We start from the raw sequence: 27,221 nt of genomic DNA, 5'->3' as shown, positions 1-27,221 counted from the left end.
CTTATTCCGCGCTTGTTCGTGCGCTGCGACGTGCGCATAATATCGTCAAAAACCAACAAAATCGCGCATCTCTGGCCGGAACTAGGCGCTTGGAGACGGGCGGCGTTTGCCGGCGCATGACTAAATGTGAGCATTTACGAATTTCTTTCAATCATGCCGTGAAAGAAACGCGATTTTCAGGCAATGTCTGTATCGTATTCGTACATCTTCCCACTCACCGCAAATCTCTGTTTCTTAATAAACTATAAATATTCGCCACGGCGTGGAGACGAGTGATCGCAATGATGACGTCACAATAGTCAATTTCGTGACGCAAACCCCCCCCCCTTTTTCGCGCTCTGGATACGCGCCTGGTTATGATGAGTGATGAATTATTTCATATGGGCGAAGGGCGACAATGTGGTGTGAACGCAAAGATATCTAGTTCTAGATATCCCTGTGTGAACGGAACCACGTCAACCCGCTAGCTAAATTATATTATTCGATACTCTCGTGAAATCATACTGGTACCTCCGTATCCACTGCGCGCAAAGCGCGACGAAAATTATGGGCTTTACTCAACTTTTATGAAAATTAATTGTTGATACTCCGTAAAAACAGCCCCGAAATTCCTCAGGCTATCTTCCTGATTGGAAGATTGAACTACTTCTACTTGACAAACTGAAAATAGCGAAAAGTAAGTAAGTAGATCACAAAATATTACGAAGTAGAAAAAATCAGATCTACTTGAGTAAGTACCAGAAGTAGATGAAAACTACTTGAGTACTTCGAAAAAGTAGAAGTACTTTGTTACTGACCACCTCTGGTAGTAACGGAAATGTCTTGATCAACAGTGATAGTAGAAAATAGTAGTAATAATAGCCGACGCATACATTGCAACTTACTACCTCAGACCGTAACCGAGTAGCATATTGAGGTATGTTGTCTGTGTTTGACACAGTGTGTTAGCGCTACATAATGAAGTGATGTAGTTTTGACACTGTGTTTTGAAACGATGAAATTTTAATAATAAACTGAACTGAACTTTTTACGCTATGCTTGTATCTCAATATTTTTGCAGCAGAACACCTTTCGACCTTTCAAATTCTGGAAACTATTTCATCGGTTCGGTCGATTTTATAAATGAAAATATTACGGTTACACTGCTAGATGTGACTCTTCTATTATGATATCGTTGACAGTTTTAGAATTTCACTTCCTGATGCGAATGGTAAACATTTTATACATTTAACAGAGACAAATATATTTCGGATTACCGAACGTTGCCACTGCTATTTTAGACCTACCACATAAACAATCCCGCTGGTCTACGTTTTAGACATAGGATGAATTACGTGTATTAGAGAGACGCAATTTAGGCGTTCTTGCTCTTCTCGATGAACATTTTGAATATTTGTCTTTATTTTCTTCTTGGCAGTCCTACTTTTACCATCCTGCCAATCATACTGCGCCAGGGGATAATACGATAGTCGAGCGCAATGCAAAATGAACGCAAAACCGAGCCATGCGTTTGCAGGCCGGATTGCCCCTTCGAACCAGACTATCCAGTAACCAAATTTATAAAGAACATATGTAATTGTTGGATGCGGGGTGTGATCAGACCAGTTGACCCTACCCAGAGTCATATCGATCACACCCTGTCCTACATCGTTAAGTTCTTGTTTTTATTTCATGCGTTGATGTTATTTTCATTGCAGTTGGATGAATAAATAAATAGTACTCTCTTTCTGTTTCTCTCTCCTCATTGAAAATGGAAACGCAACACAGTAGATCAGCATTAGAGCAGAGCATGATATTTTTATTTTCGTCGACATCCGCATGGTGGTGAAGTCAGCTGTTATATTTTTGAACTCCCGGATTTTGAACGGGAGATGAGTAAAGTGTAAAGTGTACATTGTACAAACTGTACACTGAACATTTCCACGGCAAACCGGTCTGTTCACCACAGGTACGATGGAAAACCGCACGGCAAAAATCGTGCATGAGTGAATGGGCATTAATTGTGCATTGTGTAGTATACGCCCCTTAGCTTTTGACATGCTAAAAGATAGTGCTGAAAATGACAAGGTATGGCAAAAATGAAGCACAGACCCTTACATTGACATGAAATGCATAAGAAATAAGAACATCTGTCAAATCCAGTGATGACATTCTGTGCCCTGTCGAAGTATTTCATTTTGAACTCTGCATCGTAACGGCTTTGCAAATTGCAGCGGTACTAACTTGCGGCAGCCTCGCAGAAAGTTATTGTCAGCAAGGTCTCATAACGAGTGGTCGCCGGCTAATCAAATATAAGTCACAGGTTGCGTGCCTGTGCTATCACAATGTCCTTTTATACAAGACGCTTACTGCCTGATGGTCCTATGAAGGCTAGAGTGATAAAATAAGCTTTTTAGCGCTGCGTGATTTAGTTTCTCAACACAGGGCGAATAAAGAAGGAACTTCTAAGTTTTTTAATATGTACCACGAACTCTTCTTTAATTAGATCATATGATAACCATGATCAAAAGGAAGTATATTCTTGAGAGATTGGCTGCCGGCCCTGTGGTCGGGGATGGCAGCATGATGTTTACTTTGGAAAAGCGGGGATATGTTTCCTATGAGAAATGGATTCCATATGCAGTTTTGAAATTCCCCGACGCTGTTTTACAATTGCATCGGGAGTTTGTTCGGGCAGGAGCCGATGTTATTCAAACTGCCTCATTCTATTCTACCGATGATCGATTGAATCTGCCGGGTAAAGACTGCAATTTCACTGTGAGTATGACCCCCAGCTCACTAAAATCAATTTGTGCGGAAACAAGGTTCTTGTATTACACATGTTTTCATTGTGTTTCCCTGCTCACCTGCAGTTTAAAATAACGTATGAAATCGCAATATTTTTGTTCAAAAGATATTACCTGTATTAGAGTAACAATCGCTTTTGTACTTGGATTCAAGAAGTAGCCTATATAGTGTAGGAGATTCCTGTTATCATCCAACCATGAAATGTGTATATCTCGTAACCGAGAGACATCCTGCTCTAGAGTAATTTGCCTCTAGTATAAAACTTAGCTATACTTCTACTCCCAGGACATTATACCATGTATTGCTGCAATAGCAATATTTGTTTGACATATCCCGCATTATATTCCATAATACAGGGTAGTTTAAGCTGACTCAAATGAAATTGTTCTAATTTTGTGTTCAATATTACCACTGGCATGAGGAAGGTGTGTTGTGAACATTTTGTTCTAAATTCAACCCTAAATGTGGGTAGCGTACATTATTTAGTCTGTGGCTAGCCTCAATGTTCAACATGTTCATGATGTCTCGTTAATGCTGAATTCTAGATTGTGAGCATTTGGGAAACTCATCCAGCAATTTTAATTGTTAATTATATATTGTTGCAATGACTAATAATGCTACTGTAGCTAATATATAGTGAATAATACGCGGTCGTTCAGTTGCCCTCAAGTATATTCTTATTTTCCCTCCAACGACCTTTTCCAGGTAATCACAAGTTACATCGCAAAATGTGTATTTTGCGTTCCGTATCAGCGTGGACGGGACCTAATTCATAAGATGCGTTCTAATCAAACTTCGGTAACCTACCAGCCATCCTAATATATATAAATACGCACATCTCACAGTGCAAGGAGATCAATGATGCCGCTTGCAAGCTAGCGAGGAAAGCAGCCGACGAAAACAATTGCTTGGTTTGTGGCGGAATCTCACCCACGCCGTCATTCGAACTAGGCAAGGATGAAAAGGTAGTAGCGGAAGAATACGCTAAACAGCTACGGTGTTACGAAGAAAATGACGTGGATTTCGTAATGTGCGAAGTAAGTGGCCGTGTCGCCATTTCTGTGCACGTAAATTAAAATAACTTTGCATACATATAAGATAGGGTTACCATACGTCCTCTTTTAAGATGATTTGTCCTCTTTTTTGACAGTTTTGAAAGTGTCCTCGGAGGACGCCCAAATATTATTTGAGAATATGTCCACTTTTTTGAAAATTTTGGCTAAATGTATGTTAAAATTCGACTGAACTATAGGAAATTAGTACTCAAGTAACGTTACGGCGAGTATTTCGGGAGTTGAGCCAGAAAGTTGGCCTTTTTTCTTAGTCAATCAACAACAAATTCGGAATAAATTGACCAATTCCGCCGGATTTTACTCCAGTATTGTAAGACTGAAAATTTTGAAAAAGTGTCCTCTTTTCAGATTTCCCAAGTATGGTAACCCTATACAACATACTCGCATATTGTGTTTTTCTATTTGTACGCCAGCAGTCCCTTGCTCAAAATCCTCTATTAGAAACAGCGATTTCTATGAAACCTCAAAACTACCTCAACTGGAAGTAGAAAATGAAAACTATGACAAGTACTCAAGTAAATAGTTTCATGCTTTTTGCAGTTCATCAGAGGTGGCTGATTTCAAAATTGCAAAATCTATCTTCCTGACTAGCGCAAAACAAATATTCGCAGACTAAGGACTAATAGGTGCAATCTTCATATATATACAGTTAACGTGGTGCAGAAGCTACTTCGCGCGGTTATTATGACAAATTCTCTCACAAAAATGATGCAATCTTATGCTTAGTAAAACCTCGTTCTATTTTGTCACGATCCAAATTGTAAGAAAGTAACTTTCAAGTAAAAGTAGTCTAAAACATGACCAATTGTGTAAGTGGTACATAATTACTCCGAAAAAGTAGAAATACTTCGTTCCTGGCAATCTCTGTACTCCCGAGTGCTGTTGGTAGCTATCCTAACCAACGACAGTGACTGATGTGCATTGGAAGATTTTGAAAGTTGTCGCGGGCTTTTGGCTCACGCGCCAGTCCCTATTTCGTCCGGCCCAACCTTTCTTCAACAATATCAGATACATTGTTATTTATTCTACCCAAGAGCGAGTCTCATCTCGATTTCTATCCAAGTTATTCGATAATATACGGGAAGTGGAGATATGCGCCAAAGAAATGAAGAAATTAAATAAGCCGGTGGCAGTATCGATGACTCTGGGGCTGATGGGAGACGCCGAGGGTGTTGCAGTCGAAGAGTGCGCTGTTAGAATGGCCAAAACTGGAGCAGATATCATCGGTAAGTTTGTTGGGCGCTACATCTCCTGATACTTAGTCGCGTTGCAAATCGTCAGCATGAACCACGCACCTTTTCAGGCATTAACTGCACTTTCGATCCAAATACTTCCCTGAAGGTAATGTCAAGGATAAAGTCAGCTATAGCGGATCTCGACCCAAAGCCGTACTTACTTTGCCAACCTGTCGGATTCTTGTGTCCGGAAGTTGAGAATAACCGACTCGGTTACCTTACGCTTCCCGAGTATCCGTTAGGTAAAATACACGTAGTTCACACAGTTATCATGCCCGCAGCTACTAATTCTAAATCGATTCTACGGAACAGCGCTGGACCCGAGAACGCTGACTAGATCGGATGCGCACGATTTCGGACGGCAAGCGTTCGAACTGGGTATCAACTATATTGGTGGATGCTGTGGGTTCGAGCCGTATCATATCAGATCCATTGCGCAAGAAGTAATGTTAAAATGCTTCCGCCGGTATCTGCACTCTCGCTGTAACGCCTACCGGTATTTATAGCTTCAGGAGGAAAGAGGAATCATCCCGCCGGTGAACGATATGGCTCAGCCGTACGGAGGGTCATTTTTTCAACAAAGTATCATTTCGTCGATAGAGGGCGGCGGGAGGTAAGTGCAGTCAAGCTTGGTAACAAAATAGAAAATTTGTGGCAGCCTGACTTGGTATGACCCGGAATTCAGTGAATAATGCGAATCGGAAGTTCTACTACAATGTCTAATTAAATTCCTTATAAAACACTTATATTTTAATCAATGAATTTAGTACAATAACAATCCCATATCCTTGGTACAACAATTCCTCGCTATATTCATAAATAATGAATCAAATCTTAAGGATTCGGTACTACATCAATCTGGCGCAAACAGAATTAATGTGCTGTGGACCCTGAGTTGATCTTCATACTCAGGAAATACAGTAGGAAAACTACTCTGGAGCCCAGCGAAACGAGTGTCAGAGGTGGTCAAACTGGTTATGGTCAGTTACTGACCGCAGTAACCAAGTACTTCTACTTTTTCAAAAATACTCGAGTAGGTTTAGCCTTTTTGCACTACTTCCTCAAGCGGTTATGATCTTTTAGTACTTCTGCTTGGCCGTCTTCATCTTTTAGGGAAAACTAGGCCCGAAACACCGAATTTGCGACTATTGCAGTCGACCGTAGACCTACCACGCATTGGAATAATGTTCGATTGTACCTGGCAGGCAAACGAAAGAATATTGGCAAAACGTCAACTTGGGATCTGGAAGGCCATTCAATCCACCACTTGCAAAGCCCGTCGACCGGAAAATTGACTACACACGGACATAGCAAGGGAACTCAACACGTCGGGATTTTACGAATATGAAATGCAATTAATTTGGAAAAATTAAGTTCCACAAACAGGTGTACTTAGTCAAATGAAATGCAACAGAAATCTTCTGCAGGCGGAAAGATGAGCATTTTTAGGTCAGATTACACACAACTCAATTTCGATCCCAAGTATGAGGCGCGGGGTCAATGACTCTTACATTTTCCACTTTAACATTGTCATGTCATTCGCTTTCACTACGTCACAAAACACATCCGTTGAGCCATGCCATTATTAAAGAAGTTCACACCCTTGCCAAATCCGCACTATCTACGCTAACAGTAAGCCCATTTACATGGTCAAGTCGTCTTGCAGCCATGTCGTCTTGGAGCGACGTCATGAGACGGCTTGCCAAAGTGGTCGAGTTTACATGGTCATGTTTATCGCAGCTCGAGTGATACACAGCACTGTGGGATTCAGCTCGGGAATATGATACGGCAGTTGAGATATCCAGAAATACCTTAAACACAATTCCAGAATGACCAAATACGCCGTGTATATATTCTTTCTGATTGTGAGTTGTGCAAGGTATATTGTTGGCTGTACTCGCTTCATAAGTTGTAACGCTGAACAAATAAGACCACGTGCATATTATAAAAGCAGTATCATGTACTGATAGAGTTTTCATATTCACCCATTTGAAATACGTGCCGGTTTCGTGAAATATGAACATGAAATGCTGGTATGTTGCTGTAGTCTGGATTCGTTTTCAAGTACCGGTACTGTTCAAGTCGTCTCCAAGCGACTCTGCGGAACGGATTGAGCTCAAGATGGATTGAAGCCGTCTGCCTTTTTCTCTTTTTCAAAAACGAGAGAGTCGGATTGACGAGTCAGCTTCGAAGCTGACCCAAACGGCCATGTAAATGAGCTTAGTGACTTACCTTCAAACAACTCCAAATGCTGAATCTTGGACACAGGATACATACACCTGATCGGTGAGATATATGTTCTCCTTTTCGACATGTCTTCCGTATCGCGCGCAAAAGCTACAGCTATATAATACTCGATGCAACCCAACATTTTTGACGGTGATATGAATATTCCATTCCGCGGTCAAACGCAGTTCAAACTGTTACCCAGAAATTGATACGACGCCATAGAAGCGCCAGCAAATCAAGAAAGCCATACGAATGCCGTAAATAAGCCTACTCTGCTATTGTCACCAATTACATCCAGCTGTTGGTCTCAAAGTAACAGACTATTTGCAGTACTAATGTCATAACTTGTACGTACCCCGATTTTTCGAGGGGGGGATAAGATTTCTACTCGACTGCGGAGAGAATTCTTCTTTCAACACATACCAGAAGACGATGATACGTACTATACATAGCGCTTTTAGCACCCGACTGATAGCAATATACTGTGCAGATTTAGCAGCATCAAAACGCCGATAGTACGCGCTCTAGATTTTCCAACTCATTTTGCATATAATATGACTAGGATACAAGAATTACAACTGCAATATAGACGGTTCGTTGCCACGTGCGTGCGGCACCCGCCGATTGAATACGTGACACGTAGTGGTCGCAACATGCAGCAGTCCACAGGCCATGAGCTTCCTCTGACACCACGCCCTTCTTCCTCCCCGAGATCGTGCTTAGGCAGAACGTTTGAAGCAACTCACTGTCGTTGAAGCGAGTTCTTAACCTTCTCTTTGATCGCCACAAATACGTCATCCGCTAGCCGCGCTTCCGTCAAAGTGCGCTTTGCAATTTCGGCGGTCAACGCTTCAAACGCGACTCGCGTTTTCACTGGGAAATGCCCGCCCACCTCTACGCAGGCAACGTCGAAGGAGTCCGCGGGCAGCAAGCCCTTGCTGGACTTGCGAGGGAAGATCAGAGTCCTGGTTATCCATTTTTCGCGATTCGAGCCGTCCCGATTCGACGGCCTGCCGCGCGCAATGACGATATTGTACGGAATGTTCATGGCGTGAAGAATATCGGTTATCACAGTGACGGATGTAGCTACCTGTAATGGTGGGGTATGTTGAATGCGCGACGGTTCGCCTATCCTTAGCAATTGCCATTTTATCAGAATGATTACAATTCACCAGGTACGTGGTCGATAACAAGGCAGTTTTGGCGTGTCTCGAAAATCGCTACTTCCATTTCGGTAAAAAAATATGCTGGATACATTGCCCACCTCTGCATTCTACCGAGACTTGACTACGCAAGTCCAGCCTTCAGTTTCAATCCTCACCTCAACCCTATCGTCCCTCTGCGGCGGAATCTCAAATACGAACGCGTGGATTGGACTCGCGGCATGCAATAAACAACAGGACGCGGCCAGATGATCGTTCGCAGGCAGGGAATCGCAGAAAAGCTCGCGCTCGCAATACATCCCGTGAAAGTGCAAATGATTGATAGAGGCCCACGCGTGGATGCTATTGAAGCCGAGACGAAAGCCTTTGAAACGAGAACGAATCCGACTTCATCATCGCGCGGCAAGGAACACAATCAGACGTGGACAACTAGATGATTCTAGCTGTCGAATTAAATGAATTGGGGCGAAATGCCAATAATCCAATTCACATCTAATTTATGAAATGTTTCTGCGCGCTGTAATTGTAAACGTAATCTAATTGCTGGTCTACCGGAAAATGCTGCAGGAGACTGTATAGTACAAAACGCGTCGATCTTGGTGTGCAAACATTTCCCATCCTCGTAATTTTGAGAATGAACTATTATTTGATAAGATCTAACCTCGATTTTTGTTGGATTTCTGTCGAATTCGGAGCGTCATTCAATTTTCAAATTTTTGCAATTTCAGTAAATCTAAATATATAGCTATACTTGTAATTCTAATCTAATTTGGTAGTTATGCTTCAACTCTGCACACAATCAACTCGTCTATCATATTGGAATTCAGTATCCATTATGTATTAACTGCGAAGATGCATCTTATAATATTAATAGCAGTCACTGGCGATTGACTAACAAAATTTGTGACGCGTTTTCCCAATCTACTTCTCAAAACTACTCGAGTATTTTTCATATGTTTTCTACTATTGCTTCAACCAGTTGTTCTGTGACTTTGAAATTGGCGCTTCTACTCATAATGGAATCAAAATTCTTGCATTACTTCAATACTTCTACTTGTACTCCAGTCTCATTAACCATTTTACCACCTGCAAGAGGTCACAGAGTACGGCAGTTTGTAAAGCCCAGAGTTATGCCTGATTTTGCTTTGCACAGAGTAGGTAATTCTGATTGAGGGGGTCATTTTAGTACAGCAATTTAGAGCGTAAAAGTCAAAGTCAAGAAAATGTGCTACTGCCATATGTTCATGTTCACCAAGCAAGCCAGGTTTGTAACCAAGTCACAAGTTAAGTCATTTTCAATTCACCGCCGATTCAACCCCGAGTCCAAGTCAGCGAGCAGACGGTCGAGTCCGAGTCATGGTATATTATGACTTGAGTTCGAGTCCAAGTCATTTCGTTGTCTGCTCAGCATTCAGTTCAATTGTTGTTTAACCCTCTTTTCATAACTCTGTTCGGTGATATAGAACGGTACGTATTTATAATATACTGTATTTGGTCACTTTCAACAGTTTATGGTCGCATTTTCAAGTACCACTACCAATAGACGAAATACCAATAGTGTGGTTAATTTACTATTCTTTGAAATGTCGGTCTTGGCCGCCTGGGTCCCAAGCCCAAGTCAAGTCCTTACAGATATTGACTAGAGCCCAGTCGACTCATTTCCGTATTTTGAGAAAATCACTGAGTCATAAAAAAATCGCGACTCGAGTCATTGCAACCCATTAAGTAAGCATGTAGTTGCTAGTTGCAAGCATGCATAATAATGGCTTACTTACTTGGCTGCGAGCTTAGTTGTACCATGTCAAACGCCAACAAGAGCGACTCCAACGTGCATCTCTGCGGCAGACCTTTTTGCAAGAATGGAGCAAGCAACACGTGTCCATATTCAATAGGGCTTATATTGAGCATCACACTGTGGTCACAACCCGCCAAAAGCTCATCTGAGCTATCCATTTGTAACAGTATTTCAGTTTTCTTGATTTTTGTGAAATTGAATTGGTCTTCGTTGAAAACATCGTTCATGGAATCGAACTCTTCTCTTTTTCTTCGATTGACAGCTCTTTGTGGATTTAATTGTGCAACACAAGGAAGTTTCATCGCGTCGTCAATTTTTAAATCTAGTGTCTTGTACAGACAGTCCTGCAGCGTATACCGAAAAAGACCTAAAAGGAATTTGCCACAGCTCACAATAATAAGAATTCAAGAGATTGTATGTTTGCATACCATTGTCCACTGCTCTATCCCATGACTGCCTCAATGTAAGGTCGAATGGAGATAGGTTTTGTCCGACAGATGTCCAAGGTACGGGTTCATCAATGAGGTTTTTACTGCTGTATGTAAAATTAGTAGTTGACTCCTCCATATTCCCCCAAGTATCACTTAATTATCGAGTATCAACACATAATGTCTAAATATAACTGTTTGGTGGAGGTGTGCAAATGTACATGCACATAAGTAGCAGATCTGTAAAACGGTTACACAAATTTATTGACATATCAACAGAAAGGCACCGACATCTTATCTAGAAAAATTGTTGTGCATAACATAGTGCATTCATTGATTACGGACATCATTTTCAAAAGAAAAGGTATAGGCTAATATTAATGTTGACTAGCGGTAATTCGATTTAGCCAAATTTTTCGAGAAACGGTAAAATTTCTAGACCACTGTCCCAAATCTGTACATCAGCATGTATGTCACAATCCCGCAACTTTTTGTGCAGAGCATACCCTTTTCTCGCAAACACAATGTCATTCTCTTGCAGGAACGCCGCAGGACAAAAATCATTTCCCCCATCCCCCACATAAAAAATCTGCTGATACTGGATACCTTGTTCTTTCTTTGCATCAACGAATTCTTTCAAAACTTTTCGTTTACACATATTGATAGGGCACGTTTCATGGTCATGGTGGTGATACGGAGAAACTTTTAAACAACCACCAACAAATTCAGCTTTGTTGGTGAAAATTTTCTGTGGTACACTAGAAATTCCATGCAAAGACAATATAACTTCTATAAACCAAGTGTTGGAGTCTGATACAATAATGCAATCTATATTATTATTTGAATCGATATATTGTATCAAGGTTGCAAACCCAGGAGTTAGAGGAATCTCCGATAGAATTGATTGATATTGAGACTTCGATATTTTGCAGTTATTAAAGAGATATGAGAATACACTATTCATAAACGCAGTCCAATGGCCTTTCTTTTGCTTTGCTTCGACGAAATCAGGAACTCTGCCATTTTCTCCAAGTTTCATAACATGAGTGTCAGTGTTGTCATCTACGATAGTGTGGTCAAAATCAAACACTACAAGAAGCTTCATATTCAATACACTAAAAACTTCAAAACACGAAGAAATGTGATTAGTAAATAGTCCAATATTCAGAAAAACTTCTATACCGGTATATATCTCTGCTTACTCTGCATTACATTGCTGCCACATAGAATATGATCAAATTTGGCCATATCAAAAACTATTCACAAAGGACAAAGCCAATAGGTGACTAACCATGTAAGCCTGAATATTGGCTTTTCGTTTGGTACGGTATACAGCATATCAAGACATTACCAATTTAGCGATATGCAAAACCCATAAAACTGTACGCAAAACCTCAATCCTAGGCTAGCTAATGGCCGTTCCTTTTTGTATGTAGCAATGTGACTGCAAGTGCACAGCATATCAGTGTGAAGTCGCAATGTCATATAAAATAAACAAACATCAGAAGTAGTGCCCACCTGAAGAGGTTTGTTGAGATTCATGAGCTTTACAGTGTCCCTAATAAATATACAAATTTACAGTCGTGTTAGGCTATAGTTTATAATGCAGTGGTTCTCAACCTTTTTGTCTTCGCGGACCCCCTTCCCTTTACAAGATTCAAAATTTGGGCCACCCTGAAGCCACCAAGCAAGTCAACCCTTGGAAATATTGGAAATAAAGGGTATAGTGATAGTGACATTTACAGGCCTATACCTACAAGCAGCAACTGCTACAAGCCTTCCAATATCCAATCTTTTAGCAAAATGTATGCAGCAGAGGCAGAACCGCTAGAAGTTACGACACAGTAGCAACTCTCTTTGCATTCAACCGTATCATCAATTCATCATATTAACGACTACCCGTGCGCTGGTGCGCTATTGGTTACTGAATCACGATCTGACTATGGATAACTAACCTCCGTAGGTTAGTTATCTATAATCTGACATATCTACTTTGGTTAGCGACATCTGCCAATTCATTTTCATCACCTGCCTTTTTTATACTATCTTTTGCTGCATTGTATTCGGTGTGCAGTAGGGCTCTTCAAAAATGACTTTTTTTCTCAAATCGCACTGGCTACTTGATAAAATTGTTAGGTTACCTAATTTAAGCCTACACACAAAATTTGGTTCAATTCCAGCCAGTAACCGCTTTGCTACAGGAGAAGAAAGTTTATATTTAATATATAAAAATAAATAATAAAAAATTTGAAAATTTTCTGTTCACCCCATGAAATTGTTAGGCTGTCTATAGAAACGATGACATTTGGGTTTATTGCGTATATGTACGTACTGACATAAATTTCCACAATGGAAAGATTGTGTAGGTATATAATACGCTCTAATTTTAAAACATGAATATCAAATTTTCATTTCTTCATTCTTCCATAGGTTCTCGTCACTGCGTCTGTCATCTCACGTTGAAGGCGGCGTAGCACATCGTATGTTTGCTGTTCATCAGAACAACCTTTCCTTTTGGCGATCCTGCGTATGGCCGAGTTCACGATCCATTTGGGTCCGAGTCTGCGATCGTGAAGAAGTTTTTCATTTCTTGCTGTCCACGTTGCCTGTTTAAAGACAGAAAGGAGGAGGATCAGCGTGGACGTATAGCTTCCTGTCAGGGGTCCCCTTGGCACCATTTTGATCACCGTCTGCAGGTCAGGATTTTGCGTTGGTTGCCCAGTTGTTTTTTCCCAGGTTTCTAAAATCAATAAGAGAGCTGGATTGGACACCTTGCATTTGAGGAAAAGGTGTTCGTGGGTTTCGATGTGCGTGTCGCATAGGAGGCAATTACTATTTGGTACCGCTAGTCTGGCGTGGAGTCGAGAGTTAGTCGGCAGGATTCGGTGAGCGATGTTCCAGTTTATCTCCTTTTGATGGTGTGCGAGTATTGGGTCGGTGATATTGTACCAGCTTGGTCCCTGCATTTCGCCAATTTCTCTTCTGTATTGTCTTGCCATCGTTACGTTATATATCCATTTCGTTTGCTTCTGGTGGGTGTCCTGTATCTCGATTTTCATGGATCTCATCTTTTCGCTTATTTCAGTCCAATGTTCAAGGGGCTGCAACGTATGAGGTGTATCATTTTTTATCGCATGTTTTAAATACCTCTTCAGGGTTAGGGCCAGCTGATGATCAAGTCTCTTGTCCCATTCGCTCTCTGGTTTTGTTCCTTGCTTTCTCAGGTACTGGATCGCCGGCTTGATGTATATCACGTCCGTCACTCTTGGGATATCCACCACGCCTAGCCCCCCTTGTTCCTTTCTCTGGATGATCTTCGCGTAGTCCATCCCTCTCTCTGGACCGAATAGGAAAGCGGTGATGTGGTTCTTCAGTCGTGTTCTGACAGAGCTTGGCATTTGTGTTGTCAGTGCGATATATGTGAAAATTGGGAGCACATTAGATTGGATTATTTGTATTTTCTCATACCTTTTAAGATTCATCTGTTGGAGGTCTTTCAGAAGTAGTGCTGCTTTTCCCATGGCTGCATCCCATTGTGGAGGACTATTTAGCCTGCTTTTCGTTATGGTGTTTCCAAGGATGACTAGCTCTTCACCCCACGCGATTACCTTCGTAGCTTTCCGTCGTGTTGAGTTCTCAAAACTCATTCCTTTGGTCTTGTCCTTGTTGATCGTCAGCGAGCTTGCTCTCCCGAAGTCTGCAATGGTTTGGATCGCTACATCACAATCCTCCACCCTGTCCAGAGTTATCGTGATGTCGTCCGTGTAGGCAGGTGTGATTATGCTTTCTTTGTATCCCATCACCTTGTGCCCTTTCAAGGATAGATTCAGCTTCTGCAAGAGAGATTCAGTAGTGATTGTGAACAAGTACATGGATATCGGGTCTCCTTGCTTAATCCCGGAGTCGATTTGGATTGGTTTCCCGACTCTCCCTCCAATGGATATCCGTGCTTCGCTTCTATCATATATCGTTCTGAAAAAACTTCGAAAGACGTTACCAAACCCTGCTGCCTCCAGCACACTCTGGAGGAAACCGTGGTCAACAGAGTCGTACGCCTTTTTGAAGTCAACCGAGATGATTGCTCCCCTTTCCCTGCTTTTCATTTCCGTTGCCACTTCTCTTAGCATGAGGTTGAGCTGTCCTATCGACTTTGGCGGGTTAACAAATTGGTGTCGATGAGTTATGTCTGGGAGGATCGCCTTCAACCTTTTTTGTGTACGATGCTCACCAAATTTTGTTCAATTCCAACCAGTGGAAGCGGAGTTATTGCCGTCGAAAAATTTGGAATTTGAATAAAATAGTATTTACGGTGACCGATTATTTGTTTATTTATTATATTTATGCTCACCGTAAATACTATTTTATTCAAATCCAAATTTTTCGACGGCAATAACTCCGCTTCCACTGGTTGGAATTGAACAAAATTTGGTGAGCATCGTTTCTATAGACAGCCTAACAGTTTCATGGGGTGAACAGAAAATTTTCAAATTTTTTATTATTTAATTTTATATAATAAATAGAAACTTTCTTCTCCTGTAGCAAAGCGGTTACTGGCTGGAATTGAACCAAATTTAGTGTGTAGACTTAAATTAGGTAACCTAACAATTTTATCAAGTAGCCATTACGATTTGAGAAAAAAAGTCATTTTTGAAGAACCCTAGTGTGCAGTGCATATCTCTTATTTATAGCTACTAGGGAGGCCAAAGACAAAAGTAAATCTTTGATTGAAATATTGCCCTATTCAATGGCCCTCTGCTGCTATTATATACTCGTTTAATTCTGAATTATATTATTGTATATTTATTGTATATTATTATACAATTATTATAGTTAATTTTGGGTGTGGGTAACGTTCCAGTTGATTAGGTATTCAATCCCTCTCTCTCGTTCTCTCTCTCAACTCTCCTCTGTCGAGAAAGTCGAGATCTTGTGTATTTTTGCAAGTTTCGGTAAAATTGCAACCAAGAACTAGAAGTTACGCGGAATAGCTCTTATCCGCGACAGTACGTTGCTATTACAAGACCTTTCGCCGACGATTTATCGAAGTATGATCCTAGATCTACAGTGATGTTACCTAATCGCATGCCTATAGGTCTACTTACATATTATCGAGGCGTTCTGGAATTACGTTTTGGAGCCAAGTCACTCTGGAAATGCAATCGTAGTACATATTCACTGCCCGACTGCAGATATATCTCGAGTTCGTCGCATGATCAAGCACCCCAGCGGAAAAAGAATGGGGTCTTTTCAAAGATTGACGATATTACGTTGTCCGTGCTCAAGAACTCACCATTTCTGCATGACTATTATTTGCAAATGTCCAATGGTATGTACCGTATAGTGATAGTTAGCATTTTTTGTGAAGAAAATCCATATAATCATAGACAACCAATATTATCCAGCACTTCTTGTATACCCCAGCAATCCCCAGCATATTGATTTCTGTTTTCCATGACCCTTGATCAAAACACATCGCTGAATGAGTAGCCTAATTGTTGGATTAGAAAATCCAAATATGCCACTCTGGCACTTCATACATACAGAACTCTGGTAAATGCCCTGATTTCTGATATCAGCGATAAAGAAGGTGTGTCTAGTGAGTGCAGCAGAATGAATACCCCAATGTGCATATGCTAGGCTTACCATACGTCCTCTTTTAAGAGGATTTGTCCTCTTTTTTGACTTTTTTGAAAGTGTCCTCGGAGGACGCATTTTTGTCCTCTTTTTTGAGATTTTGTCCTCTTTTTTGAGAATTTTGGTCAAATTTATAGCAAATTGCGAGTGATATGCCGCAAATTAGCACAGAAGTGAAGCTCCGGCGGGTATTTCGGAGTGAAAAACGTTGATTTTAGCTCTGAGCGAAAAGATGACCTTTGAGCTCTGAGCGGAAAAGATGACCTTATTTTTTTTTTTTTTTTTGTCAACCGATCACAAAGTGGGAAAAATTCACCGGTTTTTGAGAATTCTACTCCGGAGTTGCAAATTTCTGAAAAAGTGTTCTCTTGTTAGATTTTCAAAATATGGTAAGCCTAGCATATGCTTCAACGTTTACCCGCCTCAGAAATCATGCACCATCAATGGAAATCATGCACATGCAAGGGATAGTACACCTATATAATATCAACTTGAAATGTTATGTAAACAGAGAGAGGTGGAGACCCCTCGTAGCGACACCCACATTCAAAGTCTCAATACTCAAAACCAGAATCAAGATTATGGGTCATTCGGAACATAACAACATGTTGGTTATGATAAATGAGCACTGCTTAATGTGGAATGTGTATTGAACAAGTGACCGTTATTTACTTCCAAATTTACCCAAAAAAATTAGATTTGAACAGCAATAACCGGCATGTAAAGTGACAGTATGAAGTGAATTTCAATTTTAAGATAAAATCAAGAGTTGAATTATCCTGCATAGCTTTCTCTCTTCTAAAAGTCAGTGTACAGCATATCAAGCTACACCAATCAACATATATCTTAATTTGATACCTTGAGTCTTGCCCGAATTCTTACTAGCAAATTCTTCAGGTTTTCGTGCACAAGGAGATGGCTTCAAAACGTCATGGAAGGTCTACTTGAGACGTCGTACCGATCCAAACTATCAAACTAGTTACAAGGAACATAAAGCCATATTTGATGTAAGTTTATTTGATATCTATTGATGTATGCCTGTACGGTATTATTTTAATTTAAGTCTCACAATTACTCAAGATGTAAGCTTTTTGCATAATAATGGACATGCTTGAAGATAGACTGTTGCAACATTAAATTGTCCTCGCAGCCTTCTGTGTGACATCAATTCTGGGAAGGATAGTAACAAGAGTTCAAGTCCATGTCTATAAATAAATCCATCAATAATTCATGATAAGTTATGTAGGCTACCCTAGTTCTAAGCGAATTCTGTGAACACTTCATTACTTTCCAGACCAAAAGCAATTTTATCAAGTCCAGCGTTCTGCTGCCTATATTTCTTCTTCCGATGGGAATGCTAATCATAGTCATACCTGTGTAAGTGCATATAATTTCTGTGTAGTAGACTAGTACATGCCATTATTGACGCAGCCGTGAGTGAATTTGTACATTTTTAGAATGATGTTTCCCCAATATTTGTTACCTCGTTATTATTGGAATAAAGCTCAACACAAGAAATATTTCACCGTTATGAACGAACGAAGATCGCTCCAGCACACCGTCGTTTTGCACCATCTTTCGTATTTGCGGAATAATCATCAGAGCCAAGTATTCCAGGGTATACTCGACCCTATAATAAAGTCTGTGAGTGGAAATCCTGATTCTATCACCGCCTAGCCTAGCTACACCAATAATCTGATTAGTTGATCATACACAAAAGTATGAACAATTTGTGGAAAGGGTTTTCATTGGGTTATGATTTGACCAAAACCATAGCAATCAGAAGTTGCCGTTATTTAGGTTTCTGTCGCTAAATTGTTTAACTGTTTCGTAGGTTTCCAGCAGATAAATATATTTAGTTGAAACGAGAGACAGGGAAGGAATGTTATATCTTGATAGAACAAACTTGTGCACTGCATTGTTCAGGGAGCTAATTGAAATTTCAACTCGATTGGTATCGACCTCCCTGAAAGAGTACGTCTCATATATTCATGAATTGGTCAGAGAAAAAGATCGGAAACAGAAATAATAAAAATTTCAGTTTATGGGTGGCTGTAGGCATACGAAATGAAGATATTTCTGCATCAATAATAAGCTCATCTGTTACGTTCACTTCCAGATTAATGCTTCCGACGTGCCTACTAATAAAGATCTTTTGAGATTGCGTGACTACTGCAGGGGAGCTACGAATCCACTGGATGCCAGCATTCTCCCGCCTTTATTATTGGTAAGGTTTGAAAGATTGTTTCTTAGCGAGACCAAACACGTTGAACTGCTTACTTTTTTGACTTTGGATGTTGTAAAGGTGATAGTAGTATTGAGACACATGTTTCTATCGCGTTCATAAGTGAAATTGTCGCAGAGACTAGCAAAATAGCCCCTGTATGATAGTAAAGTATAGTAAAGTAAGATATTTTCATGAATTTCTGCTGTCAATAGTGATTTTGCGTTAGTCACGAAGATGCACTGTGCAATTTCGAAAGTAGGGGAGAGGAGGCGAAGATGAGACATGCAATTTTTTCATAGAACAATTTTCTATTGGACAGATTCCTCGAACTATGTTTTTCCCATAATGTCCATCTATAGTGCTACCATATTAACAAGGCAAAAAGATTTGAGGTTGGGCAGAAAAATGCCAAAAAATATATTTTTATAGTCTGTTTAAGTCTGTGGTTCTTAACCTTGCCCCCAGCGCCCCCCAGGGGGCGCTGGCGATCTTGAAAAGGGGCGGAAACGCCCAGGGGGCGATATGGGGGGCGCTGGGCTCAGGGGGGCGGTATGGGGGGCGCTGAAGAAAAATGGCTTCGCAGTAGATGATGTGGTTATAGGACATATCCTTAATGAGAGTATTCAGAGCAAATTAACACTGAGAGCTAGGGATGGTGTGAACGTGAGGTTCACGTTCGCGTTCTGTGTGTGAACCTCGGAAATTTTGAGGTTCGCGTTCACAACAGAACCTTGATACTTGATAGGTTCTGCACTGTGAACCTTTTTCATATATTACAATTTTCACGTCATTATAACATCTTTGGTACTGCATTTCACCTGCGGGGCACTTTATACGCATGGCGCTGGCAGCATAAAAAATCAACATTAAACGAGCATGAACCTTGACAATCTCAAAAGTTTGCTCGAAATATCCAGCTTTCCGTTTGTGAATATCTATTAGTGACTCTCTGCTGTGAGCTTGACCCGCAATCACACAACACGAAGATCGAAAAACACCACATGTAGTCAGAGAATGATGCTTATTCAACCAACCAATAAGATTGATATCGCTTTCTGATGTAAAAATCTAGCAGGCGATGACATCATATGTTTACTCATCATAAAAGCCAAATCCGTGCGACTGCGGTGTTGGCTACACCTGTATAACTTGTTAATGGGGTAATATCGGTAGCAAGTATAGTAACCCGTTTTGCACTTTGCTCAATACCCAGACGCCGAATACACTGTCCGGTCTGTACTAGACAGGGCGTAAGCTTATATTCCCTGGCAAGTCCTCGTTGAAATTGTAGGCAAAACGACGCAAGATATTGATTTTATGGGATCATTTGATTGTCTCAGTTGATACATTTAGCGACGTTTAAAACGTCAATATGTACTTCAGCATGGTGGAATTGATGTGACCCGATTCGTCGCTAGGTATCGTGTAAAAGTAAATTAATATAGGCTGTCACTTCATCGAAATATAGGGTTGAAATTATCAATATGACGTCACGTGACGTCATGAGGTTCACGTTCGCGTTCACATAGAACCTTTCAAAAAGGTTCGCGTTCACACGAACCTGAAACTTTCAGAGGTTCACACCCTCCCTACTGAAAGCTTCGTTACTTATAGCTTTCAAAATACATATAGGTTTAATTGTCCATGGGCGCCTAAATGAGTGACACCGAATGTTCCTGTCTTGGCAATCTGAACCCCAGAAGACGAATTCCATCTGGCAGGGATAAATTATATGTCAGTGAAGAAATACCAATCTGAAATTGTGTGCGTCTTTTAGTTTAGTACGATTGGGCGACAGGGATATGCCTGTTGGGCGATATCCCCGTTGAGCGATTTTATATTTTTTGATATTGCAGACAGGGGGTCACGAAATAACATCATGCAACGAAGTCATATTCACGGTTTCGCCCGCCCGAATATGTTTAATTATTAGTAACGGGCCCTACAGTTTCCAAGAAACCTCACAATGTTCGCTGTAAGTTTTGATGAGTCTGCGCACACTCAACAACTCACTGCGCTGACCCTTGGACAACAGTGCGTAACGACTAAGAAGAGGTAATAACTCCGGATTGTGCGCAACGTAGATTTTCTGTGTGCAGAGACCGTGTCAACACTGCGCACGTGCGCAGCTTAGAGGGAACATTGCAACTCACTCAGCTCTACCGGTAAATGTGTTTACGTGAGCAGAGAGAGGATAAAAATTGATCTCAATTTACATGCAATTCCCGATGATATTGACCAATTCAATCATTAATTAGTGACATTTTTCGCACTTCGCGCGAATAGGCGAGAATAGCTGCCTCAGTAAATGGACACCCAATGTAGATACCTAATAGGCTATAAGCAAATAGCGGACGGCCTAATGGGGGTCTGGGAGTGAAGTCCCCCGGAAGTTTGGTTTATCACCCGATGGGGGCCCAGGACCAACGTTTTTTGTTGGGGGGGGGGGCTGACGAAGTGCTGTTACGGCCCTGGTAACGAATAATTGTACCTGCGGGCACGCCCGAATATGTTTAATTAATAATTACGTGCTCTTTATTTTCCTATACAACGGCTCGCTCAGTGCTACTGGTAAATCTGATTACGTGGGCTGAGACGATAAAAAGTTTATAGCGACTTATATATGTAATTACCACCTATTCATCCATGCATTATGGAAAATTTTGATACCTAGGGCGACCAGGCCAGACAAACTTTGCTGACCATCAAAATCACGATATGGGGTTCGTGGGGGGCGAAGCCCTCAGAAGTTCGGTTTATCACGCTATGGGTGCGCAAGGCAATCGTTTTTAGGGGGTTAACGAGGTGCTGTTACGGCCCTCCCTCTTACTCATTGTCTTTATTACATTCCTTACAATATGAAGTTGGGGGGGGGGCGCTGGAGCACGATAATTTTTGAAAGGGGGCGCTGGAAGAAAAAAGGTTAAGAACCACTGGTTTAAGTTATGTGGATTCATGTTTGTAAGGGCATACCGATCATAATCTTTCATATTATTAAATGACATTACTGGAACTGTTCGAGTGCAATATTAACAGTGTAATCATGCACTTACCTCTGAAAAGTGTGTGGGTAAGATGAGACAAATCATTGGGGTAAGTTGAGACATGGGTATCAGAGGACTTTTCGATTGAAGTCCTCGCAATATTCAAAATTTTTTGTTCACAGCACACATAATAGGCACTGGGCAACAATTTTGAACGAAAAATTTGTTGCCTTCGATTTTGCACTTGATTTAGGCTAATTTTGGCGTGCTGATTCCAAAAATGCCATTGGTTTTCTCCTATCACGTCAAGTTTTTGCTCCACGACATATGCCTAAAATATGCAAATTTTCACGAATTTAGCCATATTACTTTTCTGTACCATATAAAAATCCACACTTTTACCATATAATAAGTTATCTAGCCCAGGGCTCAATTGAATGATCAAGAACAAAGGTACTGGTATCGATCTAGGCCGGTACATTCTCCCAATTTTGGTTAGAGGATGCAACCATCTGAGGATATTTCACTCACATATTTGATGCAAACTGCAGGATATGGCAAGAAAAATAAACATTACATTTACTATCAGCTGTAGGTCCAATGCCCCATTCAGCTTATCCAGTGTAACTTTAAACTGCTATATGCTCGATTAGTTGGATCAAGATGAAGATCTTAGGGATAGCAGGCCTAATAATGTAGATTTTGAAATCGCGAAGATGATTCAGAATGTAGAGTAGTCCATCAACACAAGTTATTGATTTGACATAAGCTTTGGGACTTGGAATAGAAATTTTCGGAACTTTTAACATGATTAGGAAGTGAGAAAAGATTAGGCTTCTTGGCAAGGTAGAAAAGATATCTCACTTTCAATCAGGAGAATCAGCCTTTTCTTTGTCGGCCTACTTTCGGTAGCTTTTTGTATTGCCGTGATACTGGTATTGGCATGATACTGTCACCATGGACTACTGGAGGAGTTAGGAATCCCGATTTAGAACTCAAGTGAATGGCAAATGCCTATAGGTAGCTCAAAAAGGATCCTAAAGTGTGGCATTCTCCAAAATGCCAACGTCTTGGGTGCAGTAACAATTGCACATACTGTGTTAGTCTTCGTGAATAATACCGAAACATTGAGAACAATACAGAAACATAGAATTGTTGCAATATTACGAGCACGATTGGATCATATGTGTCAGCATTGAAATATCGTGTTTTCTTTGTTTTCAGACAATAAGGATGCAGAGCACATGCAACCCTGATACACATACTATATGTTTATGTCGGACAGCAGCCATTTAAATTAATCTAAAATATTTTAATAATTTCCCTGAAAACCTTGACATAGTCAGAGATGGTCAAGGAGAAAATGTTTCCCAAAATCTGAAGATGATAGGGATGAGATACCAGAGTAGATTGGAGCTTACATATGTTAGCTGATTATTGCTCGAGTATCAAACTAGACAACCTGCAGAATTATGGGTTATTAGCGTAATTTGGACCCTGAAACTCGCACTTTATTTGTCCTGTACAAGCAATATCAGTTTAAATCAACCAAATAAAGCAGTGCAAATGTTTATTTGAAGTCTAATGATTTACTTTAGAATGGTTGTAGTTTTTGAAACGTTTTATACAATAAACACAAAATATTAAAAGTAGTGCTATTATGTGGGTTTTGAGGCAATGTGTGGGCTGCCTAACCCCAAAACTTGACGTGATAGAGAAAAACGGAAGTCATTTTCGAATTCAGCGCCCAAACGTTAGTCAAAATCAATTGTCTGATCAAAGTCAACAAAAATTGTGTTGACCAGTGTTATTTAGGCTATTTAGTAGTTGACCTCTTGACCAGATGTAGCATTGCATTTCATGATTATTATTTTTCATTCATGATGTCGCTAGTTGATTCATCATTTGGGATGAATTGGTGGTGTAATAAACAAGAATTGCTTGGTGTCTCATCTTGAACACAGCGTATCTCATGTAACCCTCACCTGGGGGTAAGTGAGACATTTGAGGAAGGGTTTTTGAGGGCCTATAAATCCAGGAGTATATTGTTCAATACAACTCAAAACGTACATATGAATAGTACAGACCACTGGCTTTCCATCGGTACCAAAATTAATGCTCGGAAGGCATTACTTTTTGAGTGGGGTTGAACTATCAAAAAGGTGTCTCATCTTGACCTCCTCTCCCCTACTCGCCTTTGATCGACTAATAAAAGTATGCGACGTCTCGACCAAACTTACTTGCAAATACTTCGAATTTTTTATATCTTCATTTCTACTTGTGCTTCACGTTGTTTTGATGTGTCTTGGAAATAGCTAGCTGTACTAGTAATTTAGTAGAAATATTGCATTACTCCTACTTCTACTTGAGTATGAACAATGAATACTTCGACCACCTACAGTAGCACCGACACTTTCTTTCTTTTTCCAGTCTTCACTGTGCCAAATCAATTTTCTATGGAATTTTTTCCCGCCAAAATGGCTCGCGTATTTTCTCAGCAAGAGGTCGTTGCTCATCATGGAGTTTGACGAACGTTTACGAAGAGGGAATCTTGTGAAAAATTTATCGGAAAACGAATTGCACGACGTGAGTACGCGGGGCCTGACTTGATAATTACATTTCGTTGTAAAGGTATGACTGGGATTTGGATGTATCCCAATTACGAATGTGAACGAGTAGTACGGCGTTCACGACTATCTGACATAAGTGGTCAGTAATAATTACTTTCTCGAATTACTCGAACAGGATTACGGTAACCTACTTGCATGGTTACATTTTTAGGATATTTCCTCTTCAACTTAAGGGGCTAGGAACTCGACAGAGCTATCTCTCGAAGGGCATCCCCCATCTGCATAAAATTTTCACAGCTGCTAGGTGTCGCTATGCTGTAAACCAGTGGTTCCCAACGTGGGCGATATCGCCCCCCAGGGGGCGATTTGGCGGTCTAGGGGGGCGAAAATGACGAAGGGGGCGACAGGGGGGCGAAAATGGACAAAGGGGGCGATAGGGGGGCGATGACGCGTCAAAACGGCTGACCTTTTTTTTTTTTAGGCGACCCACGGAAATTTAGTTGCAAAAGTGTGTCAAATTGGACATCGAGCCGAAAATTTGACCTTTTTTTTTTTTTTTAGTCAACCCGATGGTGATTACGGTTTGTATGCCCAACTTTCGGTACACAAAATATGGGGGGCGATGTTCGGTGTTGACCTTGAAAAGGGGGCGATGGGTCGAAAAAGGTTGGGAACCACTGCTGTAAACAAAATATCGCAAATTTTAGTTCCAGCCCACAGAATTTGGATTTGCAAGAGAAACAGTGCCCCGACACGCGAAACACCGTGCCTCAAGATTGTGGTGCCTCTTTTCTGATCTAATGCCAGTTTTAGGGAGTAATAGGACAGTCCTGCGTGTTGCTAAAATTTGAAGTCCTGATTATGTGCAACTCGTCTTGGAGAAATTTCGTTATGAAATTTCAAAATTTTTTTTTCAAAAGGTAACTGTGACGTTCTGTAACTCCGACCATGTTGTACCTAGACCAAACAAAAATTAGCAAAATATAGATCTGGATGTTGGCTTTTCAAAAAACGTTGACTGAGTCATTTACGACAGAAATTTTGTATAAATATTTGGTTTCTGATGAAGCGATACAATGAAATTTTACGCTGGGGAAAAACGCTATTGAACATTTTCACAGTTGAAGAAAGTACCGACGGTATGCCCAGTGGAATTGAAATTTTGCAATTTTTACTTGTTTTTTTAGAGAAATAAGTACATGACGTAAAACCAGAGGTACCATGTTAATATTTCCAACCAAAAATAAATTTGACAGTTTTGATGGTTTTTCAAATTTTGCAGTTGCTAGTCCCCTTATCAGTTCTTAGGAAAGACTACATGCTTTTTATACTTGTTTACTGTATTTTGTAATGTAGAAAGTAGTTTGGGGGATATGAGTGAAATTGTCGTAGCAGGGTCGGTTTGAAATAGCCGATGTATCACTGCAACTAACTAAGTATATTTTTGTCATTAGTGATTTTGCACAGTCTCGAAAATGCATCCTGCAGTTGCACAGGAAGCATACGGCGCCTTGAATCTTGTCCCAACCTACTTTTCAAAAGACGAAGTGTAGTATAGTGGTTTCAAGTAGAAGTGGAAGTAGTCGACAAATATAAATGTTCGATGTAGTATGAGCACACGAGCATGCGACACTTAATTAAGCATGTGGGTAAAATTTTGGGTTAAGGCTGAGTATGGTTTATATTGAGAAGTGGCGTAGGGTTCGGTTTGGGGTAAGGATGTAAAAAGTGTTGATTTCGGGATTAGGGAGTGAGTTCGGGGTTGTGAAACCACACGCATGCAGTGTCGCATGCTCATATGTCGGGCAACCCTTCTGGTGACCTCATTTTCCTCCTGAATAATTCGGTGTTTGCCCAATCGCTCCTTAGTAAATCCAATTGCTCTTAGAGAATGGTAGTTGGTTTTATTATTTTGTGAAGCGTGAAAAAACACGGTGCCAATTGGAAGATATTATACTTCATGCTCACCCACCGCTGCATCTTTCAGGCCACTTTCTTGCGCGGACTCGATTGCGTATCGCTGAGCAAGGAAGCAAATCAATACTGGTTGAAAAACTGGCTTTCTGTAACGAAGGGTTGCACGGGTGAGTACAGTACGTTAGTGAAATACTGCGACGCTGCGAATTTCGTGTTTATCTCAAGTTTCAGACGCCGCCTTCGTGATCCATGCGGGAATATTGCTGTCGCGCAACTACAACGAGACCAAGTTTCGGCGGAAAATTTTCGATATGTAACGTCTGGAAGCTGTGCCTCCGTGATTCGGATTCCAACTGTGAGGGAGCGATGTATGGGCTCACAATCTTTTTGATTTTAATGAGAGTTCATAGTTCAACGCAGTTCAACGCAAAGTAGTCCCTCGTCTGCCCTGGCGGATAACTCCAGCTACTGTTCTAATGTGATATCATAATCGAGTAGTCGGGAGTATGGATGCTAGACTGTCACAGGAGCAAGTTGGAGAAATCTGGTATCCTGATCCTAGAAAACAGTTGAGAGCCACGTTTGCACGAATTTCGTATGCATGCCCATTGTGAACGACGGAACCGTGTCGTTACTTCTTCGGTATTATTATCAGATGCTTTGGTATTGTAATAAAATTGTAATGTCATTGGAAATCTGAATTATGTGTTACGTGTTATCTTGATGTGTTGAAGTCTACGCTGCGTGAGTATAGCTGCTCCAGTTCGGTTCGGTTTATCAGCAATTTTATCAGTTCAATACACTACAAAAATTGCGATACAGTGAAAAGATAGGAAGGTGTCGAAACGACTTGGAGTAGTCTTTGGAATCAGACACCCACCTGGCCTAGGCGATGTAAAGAGGAGGCATACACACTGAATGAAAAGTAAAAGAAGATAGTATAGAAAAGCAAGCGACAAAAATGATGTGGCATGTCACAGAAGGCGATATCGATAGGTCAGGTCGTGGTTCGGTAACCTTGAGGACGGACTAGTATTCATTTAGTTGGTTCGGCAGGCGACCAAATTCCACCTACCCACTCCATTGGCACGAGAGACTGGCGCTCGAGTCAATCCGAAGAGTCGGGCATTTATCTGGGCCGGTTCCTTTCCCTGAGTCGCCGTTCGGTGTTCATAATTA

The 27,221-nt window shown here is 40.8% G+C and overlaps 4 protein-coding genes across 5 annotated transcripts; 2 read left to right on the top strand and 2 right to left on the bottom strand.

The window, feature by feature from the left end:
* Window positions 1-2,453: 2,453 nt before the first annotated feature.
* LOC145458278 (betaine--homocysteine S-methyltransferase 1-like) lies at window positions 2,454-6,481 on the top strand. Its single transcript, XM_080336608.1, has 7 exons — window positions 2,454-2,757; window positions 3,633-3,824; window positions 4,924-5,086; window positions 5,164-5,337; window positions 5,408-5,538; window positions 5,602-5,708; window positions 6,301-6,481. The coding sequence occupies exons 1-7, from the start codon at window positions 2,491-2,493 to the stop codon at window positions 6,404-6,406; spliced, it is 1,140 nt and encodes a 379-aa protein (XP_080192734.1). The 5' UTR covers window positions 2,454-2,490; the 3' UTR covers window positions 6,407-6,481.
* Window positions 6,482-7,465: 984 nt separating this feature from the next.
* On the bottom strand, window positions 7,466-10,849 carry LOC145458280 (GDP-D-glucose phosphorylase 1-like). Its single transcript, XM_080336611.1, has 4 exons — window positions 10,711-10,849; window positions 10,263-10,649; window positions 8,646-8,851; window positions 7,466-8,414 (listed from the first exon to the last, which is right to left on the bottom strand). Exons 1-4 carry the CDS (start codon window positions 10,847-10,849, stop codon window positions 8,067-8,069), a joined length of 1,080 nt encoding a protein of 359 aa, XP_080192737.1. The 3' UTR covers window positions 7,466-8,066.
* A 100-nt stretch (window positions 10,850-10,949) lies between these two features.
* On the bottom strand, window positions 10,950-12,602 carry LOC145458281 (pyridoxal phosphate phosphatase PHOSPHO2-like). Its single transcript, XM_080336612.1, has 2 exons — window positions 12,331-12,602; window positions 10,950-12,268 (listed from the first exon to the last, which is right to left on the bottom strand). Exon 2 carries the CDS (start codon window positions 11,813-11,815, stop codon window positions 11,114-11,116), a length of 702 nt encoding a protein of 233 aa, XP_080192738.1. The 5' UTR covers window positions 11,816-12,268; window positions 12,331-12,602; the 3' UTR covers window positions 10,950-11,113.
* A 3,001-nt stretch (window positions 12,603-15,603) lies between these two features.
* LOC145458279 (LETM1 domain-containing protein 1-like) lies at window positions 15,604-26,737 on the top strand. 2 transcript variants are annotated; one of them, XM_080336610.1, is made up of 9 exons: window positions 15,604-16,036; window positions 17,242-17,351; window positions 17,639-17,721; window positions 17,802-17,988; window positions 18,464-18,571; window positions 23,986-24,141; window positions 26,113-26,209; window positions 26,268-26,397; window positions 26,453-26,737. In XM_080336610.1, the coding sequence occupies exons 1-8, from the start codon at window positions 15,778-15,780 to the stop codon at window positions 26,357-26,359; spliced, it is 1,092 nt and encodes a 363-aa protein (XP_080192736.1). In that variant the 5' UTR covers window positions 15,604-15,777; the 3' UTR covers window positions 26,360-26,397; window positions 26,453-26,737. The 2 variants fall into 2 exon arrangements, with proteins under 2 accessions (XP_080192736.1, XP_080192735.1); XM_080336609.1 differs by having other exon boundaries at window positions 15,605-16,036; window positions 26,268-26,737.
* Window positions 26,738-27,221: the final 484 nt, after the last annotated feature.

The sequence above is a fragment of the Botryllus schlosseri genome, chromosome 16 (genome assembly GCF_051294905.1).
Source record: "Botryllus schlosseri isolate E-star chromosome 16, Bs_hap1, whole genome shotgun sequence".
Taxonomy (NCBI): Eukaryota; Metazoa; Chordata; class Ascidiacea; order Stolidobranchia; family Styelidae; genus Botryllus; species Botryllus schlosseri.
The sequence above is the reverse complement of the archived record's forward strand: the minus strand, read 5'-3'. Positions and strand labels throughout refer to the sequence as shown.

Coding starts and splice junctions, on each gene's coding strand:
- LOC145458278 (XM_080336608.1), top strand. CDS start 2,491: ATGATAACCATGATCAAAAGGAAGTATATTCTTGAGAGATTGGCTGCC. Junction 5,087..5,163: donor AACTGGAGCAGATATCATCG/GTAAGTTTGTTG, acceptor GCACCTTTTCAG/GCATTAACTGCACTTTCGAT. Junction 5,539..5,601: donor TCAGATCCATTGCGCAAGAA/GTAATGTTAAAA, acceptor CGGTATTTATAG/CTTCAGGAGGAAAGAGGAAT.
- LOC145458280 (XM_080336611.1), bottom strand. CDS start 10,849: ATGGAGGAGTCAACTACTAATTTTACATACAGCAGTAAAAACCTCATT. Junction 8,852..10,262: donor ACAACTAAGCTCGCAGCCAA/GTAAGTAAGCCA, acceptor CTCGTTTCAAAG/GCTTTCGTCTCGGCTTCAAT. Junction 8,415..8,645: donor AGAGGGACGATAGGGTTGAG/GTGAGGATTGAA, acceptor CCACCATTACAG/GTAGCTACATCCGTCACTGT.
- LOC145458281 (XM_080336612.1), bottom strand. CDS start 11,815: ATGAAGCTTCTTGTAGTGTTTGATTTTGACCACACTATCGTAGATGAC.
- LOC145458279 (XM_080336610.1), top strand. CDS start 15,778: ATGTTACCTAATCGCATGCCTATAGGTCTACTTACATATTATCGAGGC. Junction 17,352..17,638: donor AACATAAAGCCATATTTGAT/GTAAGTTTATTT, acceptor ATTACTTTCCAG/ACCAAAAGCAATTTTATCAA. Junction 26,210..26,267: donor TGTAACGAAGGGTTGCACGG/GTGAGTACAGTA, acceptor GTTTATCTCAAG/TTTCAGACGCCGCCTTCGTG.